General features: G+C 40.0%; 1 protein-coding gene across 6 annotated transcripts in view; it reads left to right on the top strand.

Moving 5' to 3' along the window:
• Window positions 1-14,885, top strand: part of NPNT (nephronectin) — a 96,369-nt gene extending 81,484 nt beyond the window's left edge. For all 6 annotated transcript variants that reach the window (XM_075849756.1, XM_075849754.1, XM_075849751.1 and 3 more), the window contains 4 exons: window positions 6,476-6,562; window positions 8,337-8,435; window positions 11,193-11,452; window positions 13,849-14,885. In XM_075849756.1, the coding sequence (XP_075705871.1) occupies window positions 6,476-6,562; window positions 8,337-8,435; window positions 11,193-11,452; window positions 13,849-13,941 (539 nt within the window). In that variant the 3' untranslated portion in view covers window positions 13,942-14,885. The remainder of the gene's footprint in view (window positions 1-6,475; window positions 6,563-8,336; window positions 8,436-11,192; window positions 11,453-13,848) is intronic.
• Window positions 14,886-18,405: the final 3,520 nt, after the last annotated feature.

The following is an 18,405-nucleotide window of genomic DNA, read 5'->3' as shown; positions in this document are numbered from 1 at the left end:
AAGTGGCTTGAACTTTTCTCTCTTTGCCCACCAGTCCACTAACTCTGCTAAACTTAAAGGAATAGATCCTTTAGTGGGCCGCAGTGCAGCCAGACTCTCTTTGTGTGCTATACACTCCAACTTTGGGCTGGCACTCTCACAGCCCATGCTTGATCAGGCAACGACTCCTTAAAGTCTCTCAGTCTCGGCCATCAGCCCACCGGCTTGTTTCACGGCAGCTGTTCAGTCTCTGTCACCAGCCCACTTCTTGTCTCATGGTGGCTATATATTGTCCTGCTGCTTAGTACACACACACACAGCAGGTCCCTCTGGCTCTACATGCGGTTATTACCCGTTCTCCCCGCACTTCTCTCATTCTCCTCTTTATAAACCTTACCATTGGCCCCTTCCTACACAGCAATGCCACGGCAACACATTGCGCCAGCATATTGCTTCCAATGTCGGCATCGAGCCCTGCATGGGCCTGTGTTAATGCTGGACTTCTCCTCCTGCAAGCTGGGAGCCAGAAGATTCCTTATTTCATTGACCAGAGTGACACTGGCAGAGTTTTGTGGCGCTGCCACACACAGCGCGCCACCAGACCCCACAAGACAAAGGGGCAAACAGGCTTACAAAAAAAAGTGGCATCAGTAGGGACAAATGAAACGTGGCAATAACAAATTTAAAGGGGTGTACACAAATACTGTAAGGGGGTGACATGAAGGTTTATCATCCCATTACACTCTCCTGTGTTCTGCTCTAGGGTCTTTGGAGGAAGGGACAAAGCCTAGGTTGGTTTTACATCACACCCACGTGAGTGGTGCTAAAATGCTCAGCATTAGGACATATTTACACTGGCACATGTTAGTTCATTCTGTATTCTGCTTTGCATTCTGTTTTTTGTACTTGTGAAGGAAAGGTCCACAATATAAAGCCAATACATATATACGGGCATATTTTAACGTGCCCATTTTTCTGGCTAACGTTACTGATCTTTATCAATTGGACTTAGGGCCCATTCACACGAATGTGAATCTTGTCCGTGTGCTGTGCGTTGAAACAACGCACAGCACACGGCCCTATTGATTTCAATGAGGCTGTTCACAAATGCGTGAGTTTTCCTGCAGCGAGAGTCCGTTGCGTGAAACTCACTGCATGTCCTATATTGGTACGTTTTCATGCCCCTATGCGCCCATTGAAGTCAATGGGTGCCCGAAAACCACGCACAGCACACGGATGCATATCCGCGTGCGGTGCGTGATTTGCGCATCAATTCCTTTGAAAAAAGAAAAGTGCTTTGCGACTGTGTCAAGAACGCATGCCACTCGCAAAGCACACTGATACAATAACGCAACGCACACGGACAGATTTACGCGCGTTTATTACGTTCGTAAATCTGTCATGCTCGTGTGAATGTAGCCTTAGATTAATATTTATATACTAAAGGCAAAGGTCCCGTATTGATAAATATTCAATACGTTAGTTGTCGGGCACAGAGCATCTCCATGGACTGGCTTGCTGCAAGCCTGCGATACCTTTTTCGTTGTATCACCATTACTGCTCGTTTTCTGCATTGATGCACATTGTTCATAGCTGATAGTCTAAATGTCCAAAACTATAGAAAGTATTTGATAATTACTCTGGTAAATGTTGACATACATGTTACAACTGTATAGTAAAAAAAAGTTGTGTAGTAAATAATTTCAATGTGCCACAGTCTTGTGAGCATTCAAGGGCATAGTTATTAACAGCTTCATGTTTTCCTGTTACGGGTTCAAGGCTGATCTAAATCAATGTGTTTGGTATTTGGACAGCAGACAGGAACATTGATTCCTTGTCACTGAGTGCAATATTTCACGTCGGTAGAATGAGTAATTCTTTGTTCCCACATTTGTTCTTAATGTCGTGTGACCAGATTTGCCAGCAACCTGAAGGATGGTTTCAGAGATCTGCATTTTTTAGACCTGTTTTGTATACACATCCTTTTTCTTAGGAATTGTTTCCATGGAAATAAGCATTCTGTCATCAAAGACCTCCATTTACAATATAATGCAGCATAGGTGTTCATGTGCAGTTTTCTTATTATGCTTTAATATTAATGAAATCATTCACATATAAGCACAAAACCTCCAAGGCTCTGTTCACACTGGTGTTTATATGCTTACCATCAGCTTTTCATTACTCATACGTTAAACGAATGCCATAATAGCCTACAAGTGATGGATGCCTGTGACGGATGCTAGCGGGGGGTGGGGCAGAGGGCCCACCGCGTACCCACCGAGATGGTGAGGCCCAGGGGCGGGCTTGGCTGCAATGGCATATCCCGGTTTCAACTGTATCTGCATCCTCAGGATGCAGATACAGTTGAATCCAATGCTGGAGCCGCTCGGCACAGGCCGGGGAAGCATAGGAGTCTCTTCATCTCGTAGTGGCAATGGAGATAGGTGTGTATTTGTTTTAATATTTTTTTTTCATACTGTATGGGGGGCACTGTAGGGGCAGCTATTTGGGCATTCAACTGTGTGGGGGCAGCTATGGTGCATTATACTGTATGGGGACATTATATTGTGGGGAGCAGCTATATGGGCATTATACTATGGGGGTATTATACTGTGTTGGAAGGCACAATAGGGGAATTATCCTTTGTGAGGACCGCTATATGGCTGTATACTTTGTGGGGAGGCACTATAGGGGCATTCTATTGTGTGGGGACAGGTATGAGGGCATTATACTGTGTGGGAGGCACTATAGGTACATTATCCTGTGGGGCCAGTTATAGGGGCATTATACTGTGTAGGAAAGCGTTATAAGGGCATTGTACTATGTGGGGGCAGCTATAGGGGAATTATACTTTGTAGAGAGCAGGTATAAGGGCATTATCCTGTGTGGGGGCAGCTATGGGGGCTTTATACTGTGTGGGTGGCAGATAAGGGGGCATTATACTGTGTGGGGGCAGCTATAGGCGCATTATCCTGTGTGGGTGGCAACTAAGGGTGCATTATACTGTATGGGGCTGCTAAGAGGTCATTATACCGTGGGGGCCACTATGGGGGCATTATACTGTATGTGGGGCTACTATGGGGGCACTATACCGTGTGAGGAGGCACTATAGGGGCATTATACTGTGTGGGGAGGCACTATTCTGTGAATGGAAACCGTGCAGCTCGCTATGCTGTTTCCATTCACTTCTATGGAAGTTTACAGAAACAGAATGGCACAACAAGCCACACTGTTTACGTAAGCCTGACCCCCTGGATAGGCATCTGCAGTTGGAAATATGCATTGGGGGGGCATACTGAGTTGGGGCCCACTCAGATGCGTTACGTCCCCCTGTTCTAAACCCTTAGCTACGCCTCTGTATGGATGCCTAACAGTGGCATACATCATATGCTATTATGGCATGCGTTAAAAGTATGTCATGACAAGGCCATGGGAGTTCATGACGTAAACGTTAAACGAATACCATTATAGTATATGGCTGATGAATGCCACTATTCGGCATTCTTCACAGCCTACGGTAATGTATACGTCGGGAGCTTTTCCCAGAATATATGTTAAATGTAGGCTAAGAATGTGATGTGAATGGGGCCTTACATAGTGCAATGTAATGTAAAAATTATTTTTAGAAATATGATCATAAGAGGTTGAAAATTTAATTGCTTGGTAATTCCAAATAACCTGTTATGTATTTGTGTACTCAGTCATCATTATGCAATCTCTTTTCTTGACAATGTATAGAGATTAGCAGAATTAGCCTACATGCACACTATGTTCCAGTTCATAGTTTCAACGGGTCTTATTTTGCAGTAGAAGTAAACTAGTCACATCCTTAATCTTTTCTATCTTCTAAGACCCAACCTGGCACATTACTCAGAATTTAAGATCAGATTTTCCATTTGGCACAATAGGCCCATGTCCTGCAGATAAGAGCGCTTCGTACTCTGCTCAGGACTATTTTATGGTTCATGTATTTAGAATCTCAATTCAATTTTTATATATAATCTATTTAGCTTTTTCCTGTAAGTGCTGGTAGAAAAATACTTACTGTACTGCACTTTTCCATTTTCTCTTCTAGTGTGCTTACAGGCTCCTGATATGTAAATCCAATAATGCTCGTAATTGTACTAAAATTGCTTCTAGAAACACTTGACATATTGTGTTGTATTGTGGGAATGGTCTTGTCACCTGTCCACTTGTATTCACGCACAGAAGGTGCGGACTGCTTTGACATTCCTTCATTCATTATGTAAGAGGGTATATTCTTTTACTAGGATTAATTGCAGACTTTATTGTGGGAATCGCACATTTTGTGGCTTTGAAAGCTTGTCCGTCTGTGCACCTGCAGGTGAGAAGTACTATACGCAGACCTCCCAGATTAAATGGAACTCGTCTAGAATGTCTGATGATTTTAGAACTCTTTCTTAAGCGTAGTGTCTGTGGAATGAGAAGTCTTCTCATACAGGATTAGTGCTATGTATAGTGAAATAGGAGGTCCAAGATTAAATAACATGGAACATAACGCAATCAAAATTGTTTAGATAGTTTAGCTGTAACAACTTTGTAAAAATTCATTATCACATTCTGTGCTGATTTTAGAGAAATAATGAGAACAGCATTTCTTTCTTTGTTACTTTTAAGATCCAAAATTCTCTCCAGTGAGGTAAATCCTAATATTCAACCTCCCCCTCCAGCTGTTATAAATCTACATATATTTTCAATTTTTTTAATTTTGGAGGGTTGTAAAGTCTGTTAGGGAATATATGGCATATAGCGATATGAGGGTTATCCCACACAAGCAGTGTAAGTAGTATAAAATAAGGGCCTGTTCACATCAACGTTGCCCTTCCGTTGAGAGGTTCCGTCTGAGGTTTCCGTTGGCTTAACCCCTCAACGGAAAGGCAAACTAAAACCTTAGCTTCCATTTCCCTCACCATTGATCTCAATGGTGACGGAAACATTGCTAATGGTTTCCGTTTGTCACCGTTGTGACAGGGTTCTGTTTGTTCTTGACGGAACCAATAGCACAGTCTACTGCACTATTGATTCCGTCAGAACAACGGAACCCTGTCACAACGGTGACAAACGTAAACCATTAGCTAAGTTTCCGTCACCATTGAGTTCAATGGTGAGGGAAATGGAAGTTAAGGTTTCTGTTTGCCTTTCCATTAAGGGGTTAACCACGACGGAAACCTCAGATGGAACCCCTCAACGGGAGGGCAACGCTAATGTGAACACAGCCTAAGGGATAATATATTCTTAGAATAAAAAACAGCAATGAAGCTGTACATAACATGGAGTCCAAAAAAGCTTATAATAAAATGACCCTGTTCTCCGCATGTAAAGTGATTAATGTGCACATTTGTGTTTGCTTTCTAAAGGTGGTCATACACCTTAGATAGCTATCGGCTGAACGGTCCCATACACATGCACACTCGGCCAAACATGCATGTGTACATAATGGGAAAAGGAGGATCTCCCATAAAAACAAAAGATCAGGTATGTTGAAATCCAACATGCCCGATCCTGCTTTCCCTTGACATTTGTCGTAGGGGGAGAGGTGGGACTGAAATAGTCAGGGTTTGGCGACTCATCTGAACTGTATGGTCACCTTTATTTATACGTAAAGTACAAGGGTCCCTGGTTTGTCCATAGGAATAGCAAAACAGAATTTGAGTCCTGATTTCCAAAGATGGAAACCACTAATGGCAGCCATTGCAAGGCAAAATATGTTGTCACAAAACGGAGTACAGATCCTGAATGCCATCTAGAGGGGGTTTCTGACAATCAGAAAACCCCTTAAAGCACCCTTATAAGTATAAACTCCCTAATATACTTATAAAAAGTTTCCCAAACCAACTTTGCTCCCTGCTACACGGATATTTACAGTTTCAACCGCGAGATGTTAAAATCTATGGACAAAAGTTACCACAGCCAGTGGCAGTCACATGATGTAATGAACATTGCTGTAGATACATTCCTGTTAGGGTAGTCATACTTTTCATGGAATTGAAGAACGCAGTTCAATTGAATATAATGATAAAAATATTGTGCATATTTACCTGCCATCTATGAGGGCTCCTAGAAGCTAGCTTATTTTGGATCTTTCTCCACACAAAAAGTACATACAGCTTTATGCATTATTGTGAATCTCTAAAGAGAACCCGTCAATAGATTTGGTGCCACTAAACCACCAGCATATCGTTATGCAGCTGGGGTTTAGTGTTCCAAACATGCCCACGTCAAAACGTCCATTTCGGCAATAGTTAGTAAAAAAAACTGTAATGGCCCGAGAGATGAGTCCAGCGGCATCGGGTGCATGTGCATTGCGCACATGAAGCATAGGACAGCATATAGAGCAAGGGCAGTGAAGCGAGGACTATTGCTTGAGGTTGAGCGGCTCCAAATCTAGTGACCGGTTCCCTATAAAGCATTATCCGAAAATAATTGTATTTTTAATTTAGACTCAGAATTATCAGAACATCTCTTTAAATTACAGTTCCACGGCATGAAAACAATATATTTTACCACTTTGACGTTGAGAGGGGGCTGAGTGCTGACGAATATGAAGAAAATGATGATCCAGGTAAGAATTTATGATTATGTGGAAATCTTTTTCAGTGTATCTTACTGTGTAATGTTTCTATCGGCTGGTATTTGTTAGGTACTTTATTGTGAATACAGCCCATGAAATCTTTCTTTTGTTCCTCATTCTATTTACTTCCAGGTTATTTTTTAATTTGTGTTCAGTCCATCAGCATATTAACAGAACAGGAATATTACGCTCTTTACAGAAACAATTGGACACCCTTTTTTTTTATTTGTAACCTGGTGTATGGCGTAACATGTTTTTGTGTGCATTGGCTTTTATTTACTGTATATTCGAAGTCTTACCTCTTTCAACATAACCTCAAAATTCCTATCTCCCCATGTCACCTCAAATAAGAATACATCTAGTTTGGTGGTGTTCTCACACCTCTCACATGGAATTTTTATCACTTTGTATAAAATGCTGTTTACCTTACAGCGACCATCTTTGGTAATTCTAAAATCTTCAGGGAAAATCCAGAAATTTAAGTGTACAATAAAAGTCTATTAATCCAGTATTCAATAGTCCGGCAATAAAACAGTTATTATGCTGGAAACAAATACAAAACTTTTTTTGGCAATCAAGAATCTTGCAAAACTGAAAGTATAACTGAGGGAAATTAGAAGCAGTTATAGCATTTACAATTTCATAATTGCTATAGTGTGGGCTGTATACACATTTTAATTGGGTTGTATTCATTCATGGAGATTTTTGTTATCTTTATATATTTTTACATAAGTGAAGTGGTTATCTTGAGTTGAAAGAGTTGGCTCCAATCTTCATTACTTTATTCATTTTCAGACCATAGCTTGCAACCTGCTCCTAGTTGCATACTTTTCTCAAGTTGATGTGTCCCCCCCCCCCCCCCCCCCCAGTAATACATACTGAATGTGATCTCTGTGAGTCCAGGATGCTGCTGCTTTCACTAGCTCTCATAGATCGGCACAGCTTTATCCCTGTACTGCTTTCTCCTTTTACAGCCCATGTGGGATCTCCTGTTTCTTGTGCTGTCCGTAACTGATAAGTCTGTGATTCCTCCCCTGCAGTCTGCCATGGGAGTCTTCCTTTCTCTCTACACAGCATGTGTTATCTCTCCCTCCTCACCCTGCAGAGTCAGTTGCGGGTGCTCTCCTTTCTCTCTTCACTTATACACAGCCTGTGTAATCTCCCACTCCTCCCCCTGCAGAATGCCATGTGTGCTTTACTCCCTATCTTCACTCTGATACGGACATCCTGTGTGATCTTCTCTCCTTAAAAAAATGGATGCTTTCCATCTCTTCATAATAATATGCCATATACATCCTCCTCCCCGTTCCTAATCTATCTATAACCCTGAAAGAAGGGAGAGCAGAAAAAGCAACATGTTTATTTACTTCTGTATGTCCATCTGATAATCTGGCACCTGTCAGGACACATTGATTCTGGATTAAAGGAGATTTATTTGCACAGCCTTTCTATATTACTATCACATTTTTAATTACTTATAAAGGTGGCATTACTTAAGTTTAGTCATAACCTGGAAGCTGTCACATACGGCTTGATCTCAGCTACATATATATCAGAGCTGAGTTTGCCACAAGAAGTTGTGTGATATCAGGATATATTGGGGTGAGTATGGAAGTAGCACTGAGCTCAGCATGTATGTTCGTTGTTGATGTATATCCATCATGTGTTACTTGGATGACCCTGTTTATTTCATCTGTATATCTAGTGACATTTTTATTTTAGCTCTGTGTCTTTGAACTCAATATTAACACTAATTTTTTTACAGGAGTTTTGGTTCATAGCTGTAATTTTGACAATGGATTGTGTGGCTGGATTAGAGATAGAGAAAATGATTTGCATTGGGAACTGGTCAAAGATGAATCAGGTAAAATGTCACTTTGTCCACTGGACTTACCATCATGAATTTACCATATCATGTGAACAGCATAAATATCCATTAGTCCGACAGTCTGTTCAGCTCATTTATACCAGATAGCTAGCACACTATACCCTTACCCTTTACTTATATTTACCCATACAGTCCATAAAAGTCGTCTTTATTACAAAATGTTAAAAACAATACTGAAAAGATGACTGTTTTTTGGATAGAGTCCTTTATTATAGTAACACAGAAAACAGAAGATGCTGTATTTGCATGGTATCACTTTACTCTACTCCTCATTTTAGAATAGTAATGGAAATCATCATTTTTTCCTGTTTCTCAAAGTATGCATTCAGATAACAGAAAAATGTCTTCTCTTTTACAATATGCACACACTTCAGATAGCACTGTGTCACGTAGGGTTCGTGGACCCACAGGGCCGTACCGCCTTGGCGGTATGGCAGCTGGCCAACAGGGCGCAGTCTATAGTTCATATAGGGTACCTGTGGCAGCTCTTACAGTAGCAAGGCAGGCTTAGCTCGGACTAAGCAGCATGTAGATGTCAGGCGTGGTATACAGCACAGCACGGCAACAGCTCAACACGGCACTAGATCAGGATACAGGGAACACTGGGAGCAGGAAACACTATGGGACCATTTGCAAGACAAACTTAGGATACAACAACAATGCTCAGGCGTGGGAGGAAGGGGCTGAGACCTTCTTATAGCCCAGGGTGCTCTGGGAGCAATCAGCTAAATCTCCCACATGCGTACGCTCTGGCTTCTTGAGTCTGGACTGAGCTCGCGAGCGCACCGTGTTGGTCCCTGTGGAACAAGACGGTCGTATGTGCAGACATCTCTGGAGAGAAGGGCGTCTACTCGATGGAAGGAGTTCTTGGTCAGGGACCACGGACGTTACACACTGTATATTTATCCTTGTTACTTCCCAAGCTCTCCTCCATAGAGCCATAGTTTCTAGTTCTTGCACTGATGAGGGCTAACAAGCTTGAGACAGTTGCAGGCATGTAGGAATAAATGGCTTTACGATTTGGCTAGATTTGTGGATACAGTTAATCACAGCAGTAAACGGGATTCATATGCATTTTATACAATTAGAACCCATTTATGTTTGGTGTCTGATAAGATTTGTTTCATACATTGTGGCCGCCGTGCATTTGCTGCAAAATAGCCAATCAACCAGGATGAAACTGGAAAGAAAGACGGAGTATAGAGTATTTCTTTTATATGTCTCCTTCTTAGAGTCCAAGCCAGGTGTAGGCTAATACAATTTTGGGAACAGTTTAATGAATATCTGCCATTGTTATATGACGAAACTATAATTTATTAGGAGAAAATACCACTCTCCGAGTGCCACATATCTATATTTATTAAATTATTCTAAATAATCTGTGCTCAATTATAGAAAAACAACATTCTTATGACAGATGCTCTGTAAGGTATCAGAACATGTACCTGCAAAATCCACACCAAAATAGTTAAGAAGCTATGATAAAGACTTAGTGGTATAGATACATTAACATCTCATACTTGACAGTTACAGATCAGCGGTTTTTAACCTAATTTTCAGGAATCAAATTATGGGTTATAAAGACATTTAGAGGAGGCCCCTGCCATTTCATCACCACAGATGAACTATGTACTGCTACCTCATAAATGCTATACTAATCATATTATAATGAAATTATTTGACAAGTTCCCAATTTCCATGTCATTATTTTTGCAGCAAAACACTTATTTTACAGAGTTAATAAAGACTAGTGCATTGTTAATGGGTTGCCTAGCATAAAGGCCCTATTGTACGGGCCAATTATCGGGCAAACGAGCGTTCAGATCAGCGCTCGTTCTCTATCATTGCCCTGTGTAAACTGGGCAACGATCAGCTGATAGCCAAGCATTTGCTCGTTCATCGGCTGATCTGCTCGTTTAAAAATCATTGAATATCATCGTTGTCAGCAGCACATCTTCCTGTGTAAACAGGGAGATGTGCTGCGACATGATGAAAATGCATGGGGTCAAACGATCGGAGTAACGAGCGCTTGTCCCCATACATAACCAATCATTGCATTGAAAAGGGCAAAAGAGAGCCGATCAATGAGCTGTCTCGCTGATCAGCGCTCAATTTCATGGCCCATATCGGGCCGTATAATAGAACCTTTAGTCGCTGACATGATTTAGGTTTTGGATAGCATCAGACTGGTGTTCCTTGGGCCCACCAGAGGAGATGATTCTGAAGGCCCACCATCCATCTATATAAAACATGTACATGTCCACTTTTAATTTCATTATGGTACTTGTTGTTATCATTGTACACCGGACATATCAATAATGTCTTATAGGTCATTTGTGAATCATCCCATAATTAATAGACCCTAGTGGTATGTGATTGGCTCCAAATGAGGTAGTATTCTGCTGGACCTTCAAAGCCCATTATTGTGTAAGGGCCTGGGCCCACCAGAGGATCTGGTTCTCTGGTGGGCCATTCCGACCCTGATTCTGGATGAAAAAGAACAACCCGTATTGTTTATTTAGGTTGCTACCAAGTTACTGACGGATGAATCAGTCCATACTCAATAGTCTTAGTCAGAACTCAGGATGCTTTTCTTAGTACCGCCATATATTACATAAAATATTGGAATTAAATGTATAGTATAATGTGATTTTATTAGATGGTTCTGATTTACTGCTCTTTTTGGCAGGTAAATGTCGCTATATGTCACACTTATCATTGCTCTATGTTTAGGGGGAAGATATTTAACAGTCATGGAACCCAAGGCAACCTCTGGAAAAGTAGCCCGGCTGGTCCTTCCACTTGGACACCTTTCGCATTCTGGAGACCTCTGCCTGTCATTTAGACACTTAGTGTCTGGAGAAAATTCTGGTAAACTTCAGGTCTTTGTAAGAAGATCAGGTTCTCATGGTCCTGCTGTGTGGGGAAGAAATGGAGGTAGTCATGGGTGGGGCGCAACACACATCACATTGCCTGGAACAGGTGTCAGAAGTGTAAGTAGATCATTAAATAATGTTTCTATTGCTACTTTTGTTTGCATGCTCTACTACTAACAGTCCAAATATTATATCCAGGTCTTTTCAAAAACATTTGTTTAATTCGTTGCTACCCATCAAGGTAACATTTTTCAAGCTCCATGGTATTAAATGTTGGGATAAAAGTAAAGTTAAGAAAGATAAGATAATGTCTAGAAATGAGAGATCAGTTCTAAACAACTTAAGTTAGAGTAAGCTGTATGGCTGCTTATTAAAATACAATGATTTTTCCAAACGTCTCTTTATTGTACCTAGAATAAAAAGCTTATTTATTCAGAACCTGCTATAGGCATTCTATATCTACTTCTCTGTTTTGCTTATTCTACCATATGAGGGCCTATAAAAAGGGGTGTTTAAACCTGGCTGTCCCTTTAAGGAGTGTTGAGACTGATCTACAGAGCTTTTCTCTGTAATATTTTATTATTAAACTTACAATCCTAATTTCCCAATGAAAGTGCACAAGAGAATGATATAGCACCTAAATAATGAACACTACCTCTACATCCTAAACTCAAAAAGTACATACAAATTTTAGACTTTATAACACAAATTAGGGCAAACTACTAGATGGTTAAAAACATGAAAAATATAGAATACTCCTAAAACTGAATGTATGAGTTATTCCAGTATATATACATATCATCCCTGTTTATACAGTTCCCAAAGAATAATACAATAAAACTGAGAAAACAAATATAACAGTATCCAAATGGGTAAGACTAAATCTATGAAACATAGTGGAGCAGTTTTACTAAGCTATCTTAGAATATTTTTTTGTTTCTTATACCAACTCTTGGTTTGCTTACGTTTTCTGTTGCTCACTTTAGCACATTTTAAGCCATGTCTCTTCCCCTCTATGTCCCGACCCCCTTTACAGACACTTAAATAATGACATTTTTGACTAATTTTGACAACACAAAATCTGCCCCATTATGTCTATCTATGGGGAAAAGACTAGCAGCACTAAAAATAATTTATATAAAAGCACACTACTACATATGTCAAATACCTAACTAAACCTGTTCGTGCTTGTAAAATAGAGCTATAACCCCAATGCAAGAAACGCCCGCCACATGGTTCACACTTAGGGCATTTATAATTTGGTGACAGAGCCTCTATCTTGTACATAATGTGATCGGCGCTGTAATGTGGATTACAGCAGTGTTTTTATTTAGAAAAACGATCATTTTTGATGGAGTTATGACCTATATTAGCTTTATGCTAATGACTTTCTTAATGGACAACTGGGCGTGTTTTACTTTTTGACCAAGTGGGCCTTGTACAGAGGAGTGTATGACGCTGACCAATCAGTGACCAATCAGCGTCATACACTTCTCTCCATTCATTTACACAGCACATAGTAGTCTTACTAGATCACTATGTGCAGCCAGATACACACTAACGTTACTCAAGTGTTCTGACAGTGAATATACATTACCTCCAGCCAGGATATGATGTCTATTCAGAATCCTGACACCTCGGAAACGTTTGTGTGAGATTTACAGCAAGGCAAGCGTAATCTCGTGAGATTACGCTGTAAACGGTCATTTAAAACGAGATTACGCTTGCTGCGCTGTAAATCTCACACAAACGTTACCGAGGTGTCAGGATTCTGAATAGACATCACGTCCTGGCTGGAGGTAATGTATATTCACGATCAGGACACTTCAGTAACGTTAATGTGTGTTTATGTGGCTACACATAGTGATGTAATAAGATGGCTATATGCTGTGTAAATGAATGGGGAGAAGTGTATGATGCGGATTGGTCACTGATTGGTCCGCGTCATACACTTCTCTCCACAACGCCCACTTGGTTATAGAGTAAAACACGCCCAGTTGTCTATTCAGTAACTCATTAGCATAAAGCTAAAATAGGTCATAACTCCGTCAAAAATGATTGTTTTTCTAAATAAAAAAAACACTGCTGTAATCTAAATTACAGCGCCGATCACATTATGTAGAAGATAGGGCATTTATAATGTGGTGACAGAGCCTCTTTAAGCGACATTCTGGGGCCTACATACTTTTCTTTTGCATAGATCTTTTCATGCTCTTTTCCACATTATTCTGAATCAAGGCTGGCATGCTATACTTAAAGGATATGCACACTTTTGCTACAAATATTTTTTTCCCTCCAATGCATCTAAAATTAAAATTAAACCAACTTTGCAAATAGTCTTTATTAAAAATATCCTACATATTTTGGGTATACAGCTCCTATTTAAATCTGTGTCTCCTTTGTTACAGATTACAAACAAATCCTGTGTAGTCTGATCCTTGAGTCATGTGTAACTCTGTCATCTGCCCCTTTTTTCTTGCTAACCGACTGTCTGATTTATTTTTCTTTCACAGATTGTCTTCAAAGCAGAAAGAGGGAAAGATCGTTCAGGACATGTTGGTCTTGATGATGTCAGTTTAAAGAGAGGGCACTGTGCGAAATCTTAAAACTCATCATAGTTGTAGCTACAGTATTTGACAACCCACTATGCGAGAGGGTCGGGGAAACCTGTTGTGGGACTTCAAGACAAAAAAAATCACACAAAGAAGAGCTGAGAACTCCTGCACTGTTTTTTTTCGCCTCTTATAAGATAACAACGGGCACAAAAACTTTCTCCTAGAATTCTTTCCAGGCATTATTTCTTCCTTCCTAAAACTCAAGAACCAAAGAACTTTACCTAAGAAAATGACTTGAAGAAAATCAAATGGAACATGTCTGGTCTGGTGAAATATGTGTGCTCGAGCTTCTGAGAATTAAGAAACCTCAAACGTTAAATTACTTTTTGCCAAGTCAAACTCTACTTCTAATGAAGCTGAAAGCTTTGTAAATGCGTATTGTGTACCTATGTATTTATCGGAAGATTTGAACTCCACAACTTTTTATAATGGGTATAGCATCTTATTTAATTATGTTGAATAGCTCTTAAGGTCAAACACCTAGACACGTCCCTGAATTCTTATTAAGAACACATAATTGGTGCTGATTTACTAGGCTTTGTTGGCCATAGTAAACATTTTTGAAGTCGCATTAAATATATTAGTTTTGTTCTTTTAGCTGAAACATATGTACATTCTTACCTACAAAAAGTGTTTCAATTATATTTTTGTATCATATAATAATGGGTCAATGCTGCAACTTTTTTTTATTGTCTTTACTTCAAAGACTAAAGGTTTTCCATGCAAGAAGACGTTGAGCTTGTGTATATATATATATGACTGTGGCCTTAATGTATTGTGACTGAAACTTGGTTGAAATACAACTGAATAACCTCTAAGGGTATGTGCACACGCTAGCTGTCATTTACGTGTGAAAAGGCAGACTGTTTTCAAGAGAAAACAGCTGCCTCGTTTCACACGTAAATGCTCCTCCTCGCATTTTGCGAGCCGTCTGAGACGCTCGTAAATCTTGAGCTGTGCTTCATTGAGTTCAATGAAGAACAGCTCAAATTACGTGGCAAAGAAGTGCCCTGCACTTCTTTGCCGAGGCAGTCCATTTACGCGTCGTCGTTTGACAGCTGTCAAACGACGACGCGTAAATGACAGGTTGTCTGCACAGTACGTCGGCAAACCCATTCAAATGAATGGGCAGATGTTTGCCGACGTATTGCAGCCCAATTTTCAGGCGTAAAACGAGGCATAATACGCCTCGTTTACGTCTGAAAATAGGTCGTGTGAACCCAGCCTAAGGCTAATAGATGTATACATTAACATTGTTCAGTAACCTTTTCATGACCGCTATTACAACAGTATTGATTACAGTTATTATTATTAAGATTCTTAAAAAATTTATTAAATTGTTTTTTCTATTTAGTTTTCATATTAGTTTGAGTCAAATGAGATAACTAAATAGTCAACTACGATGAGCTCTAAGTAATATAACAGCACAGAAGCTATAACTCATATTAGTTAGTAGGTATTGTATATTTCGAATTAAATCCTGTAGCAGCAGTAGATATGAAATACTAATGCAATTTAAAAAATATCTTGAGATTCTAATCTGTAAATGTAGATACTATACAAATGAGTGGATGTACACTATGTGTGTTATGCAGTCCATTATAGAACTCTACCTAGGCATAAAATTATTCGATGGCAGGCACTCCCACAAATATTAGAATTTAAGGATTTCTCATTTTAGTGTTTGTAATGGCTCAAGCATTGTCAAGGAGTTTGAATTCTCTGAAGATGCTGAGGAAAAAAATGCAGTCAGGCTCTGTTCACACTGTCCCATTTTTTCCTTCTGTTGAGGTTTCAGTGTTTTTTATGGCAGTATCGTAGTTTGCAGCGTTATTCTTGACATCAGAACCCCATCAGAAATCTGATGAAACTCCATTATAAGTCAATGGGATCCATCTAGATTCATTGGGAACCCAAACAAACCAGTCATGGCTCTGTTAGAACGAAAGCCATGACAATAGTGCAAACCGAGCCCTGGTGAATCATATGGGGACATGGAAAAATAGGTCCTTCCATTTCACACAATAAGGCCTCATGCACATTTAGAATCCCTATTACTCCGATACAGAATATGGCATTAATAGCCTGCTATTGGCTCACATTGTACCTACAATTGCCTCTGATTTTATATATGCTCACATACCATATTATGGAGGAACTCCCCCCCCTTAGAAGCATTGTTTCTAGAGGAAAATATGGTGGTTTAAAGAGGCCCATAGCCACTCCATATGTAGACATACGGGATCCATGAATACTGGCATTGACATAAGCATGAACCCTAAAGTTAAGGGATCCATGAATACTGTCATAGACATATGCATGGACCCTAAGGTTAAACAGGATTTAAAAAGTGAAGTAATCAAGACAAAAAAAAAAGGCTGTGTTATAACAACTTGATTGACATTCATTTCAATCATTGCGTTTTATATTTTACATTTGTATACTATTTATTACTGATATGTATTGTGACAGTCACTGCTGCCTGGTATTCATTTTTTTTCGTCTTTTAATTTTATTTTTCAGTTAAGTGTATATTTTGTGTTTTTTTGACATTCCGGTTCACACTTAAGCACCCCGGGGTTTTATCACAGTTAGGCCTCTTTCACACGTCAGTATTTTGAGTCAGTATTTTGCATCAGTATTTGTGAGCCAAAAACCAGGAATGAGTTCAAAACCCAAAAGAGTTACTAATCTTTCCATTATACTTTTTTCTGTTTATTTTCCATTCCTGGTTTTAGCTAAATAATGATGCAAAATACTGACCTAAGTACAGCCATGGAAAAGGGGTCTTAAAGAGATACATATTTGTATAGCCCAAACCTGTAATAAAAGTCATATTCACGTGTCTTATTTGATTGTGGTTTTCTGGCATTTTAACTGTTATTGTTACATGTAATATTCATCTAGCATGAGGTACCCAAAAGTGCAATTGTCAATTATATAAAGGCTTGGCCACACGCAGATATTTTGCAAAGTCTACGTATGTGGGAAAAAAAACAAACCTATAGGTTTCAAAAACTGCAAAAGTATGAGATAAAAACATGGGCTTTTTCCCAGTTGTCATTTATTAATAATCAATTGTTAAGGAATCTCATCTGGGAGACATTGGATTGTTTTATGCAAATGTAAGAGAAGAGTAGATTTCTAACGTTATTCTGTTTTCCATTAGTCCTAGCAGCAGGCAGCACAATAATGGGGTATTTCTGCCCCTTTGAACTAGTAGGACAGATGGAATTTTTTATTTAATCAAACTATACAACTAGTCTCCTCCCTATATAAGGACATTTAGCCCCTCCTACCATGTGTTTATTATAAAGTAGTAGCCTTAGTTAGGGCAGGAGGCTTGTGCTGCTGCTAAGACTAAGGCTGGGTTCACACGACCTATTTTCAGGCGTAATGGAGGTGTTTTACGCCTCGAATTACGCCTGAAAACACGGCTCCAATACGTCGGCAAACATCTGCCCATTTCAATGGGTTTGCCGATGTACTGTGCCGACGACCTGTAATTTTACGCATCGCTGTCAAAAGACGGCACGTAAAATAACAGCCTCGTCAAAGAAGTGCAGGACACTTCTTGGGACGTAATTGGAGCTGTTTTTCATTGAATCCAATGAAGAACAGCTCCAAATTACGTCTGTATTGGACGCCCCGCAAAATGCGAGTACGAGCAATTACGTCTGAAATTCAGGAGTGGTTTTCTCCTGAAAACAGCTCCGTAATTTCAGACTTAAATACAGTTATCGTGTGCACATACTCTAAGAGAAAACCGATTAACTTTAGAAATCTACTCTTCCCTTACGTCCTCCAGCAGCACAATAATGGGGAAATAGCAAGAAGTATTCCCATCGCGAGGGCCCTCGTGACTGGTGGAATTCCAAATTGACTGCTCAAGAGCAGTCTCTACAGAGAACCAAAAATTCAGCCTATAATGCTTGATAGATATTAAGTGCGATCTCCAAGTTGCACAGTAAATCTGGTCCCGTATGTGCACACGCTGAGAGGCTTTTACATCTGAAAAGACAGGCTGTTTTCAGGAGAAAACAGCTGCCTCGTTTCAGACGTAAATGCTCCTCCTCGCATTTTGCGAGGCTTCTCTGACAGCCGTAAATTTTGAGCTGTGCTTCATTGAGTTCAATGAAGAACGGCTCAAATTACGTCTGAAAGAAGTGTCCTGCACTTCTTTTGACGAGGCTGTATTTTTACGCGTCGTCGTTTGACAGCTGTCAAACGACGACGCGTAAATGACAGGTCGTCTGCACAGTACGTCGGCAAACCCATTCAAATGAATGGGCAGATGTTTGCCGACGTATTGTAGCCCTATATTCAGACGTAAAACGAGGCGTAATACGCCTCGTTTACGTCTGAAAATAGGTCGTGTGAACCCAGCCTTAGACTAAATGATGTGAATCAGAGATCTAACAATGTAAGCTAGACTACTGGCCTCTATACTTCATC

The sequence above is a fragment of the Rhinoderma darwinii genome, chromosome 1 (assembly GCF_050947455.1).
Source record: "Rhinoderma darwinii isolate aRhiDar2 chromosome 1, aRhiDar2.hap1, whole genome shotgun sequence".
NCBI lineage: Eukaryota > Metazoa > Chordata > Amphibia > Anura > Rhinodermatidae > Rhinoderma > Rhinoderma darwinii.
Note: the sequence above shows the minus strand (reverse complement) of the source record. Positions and strands in the feature narration are given on the sequence as shown.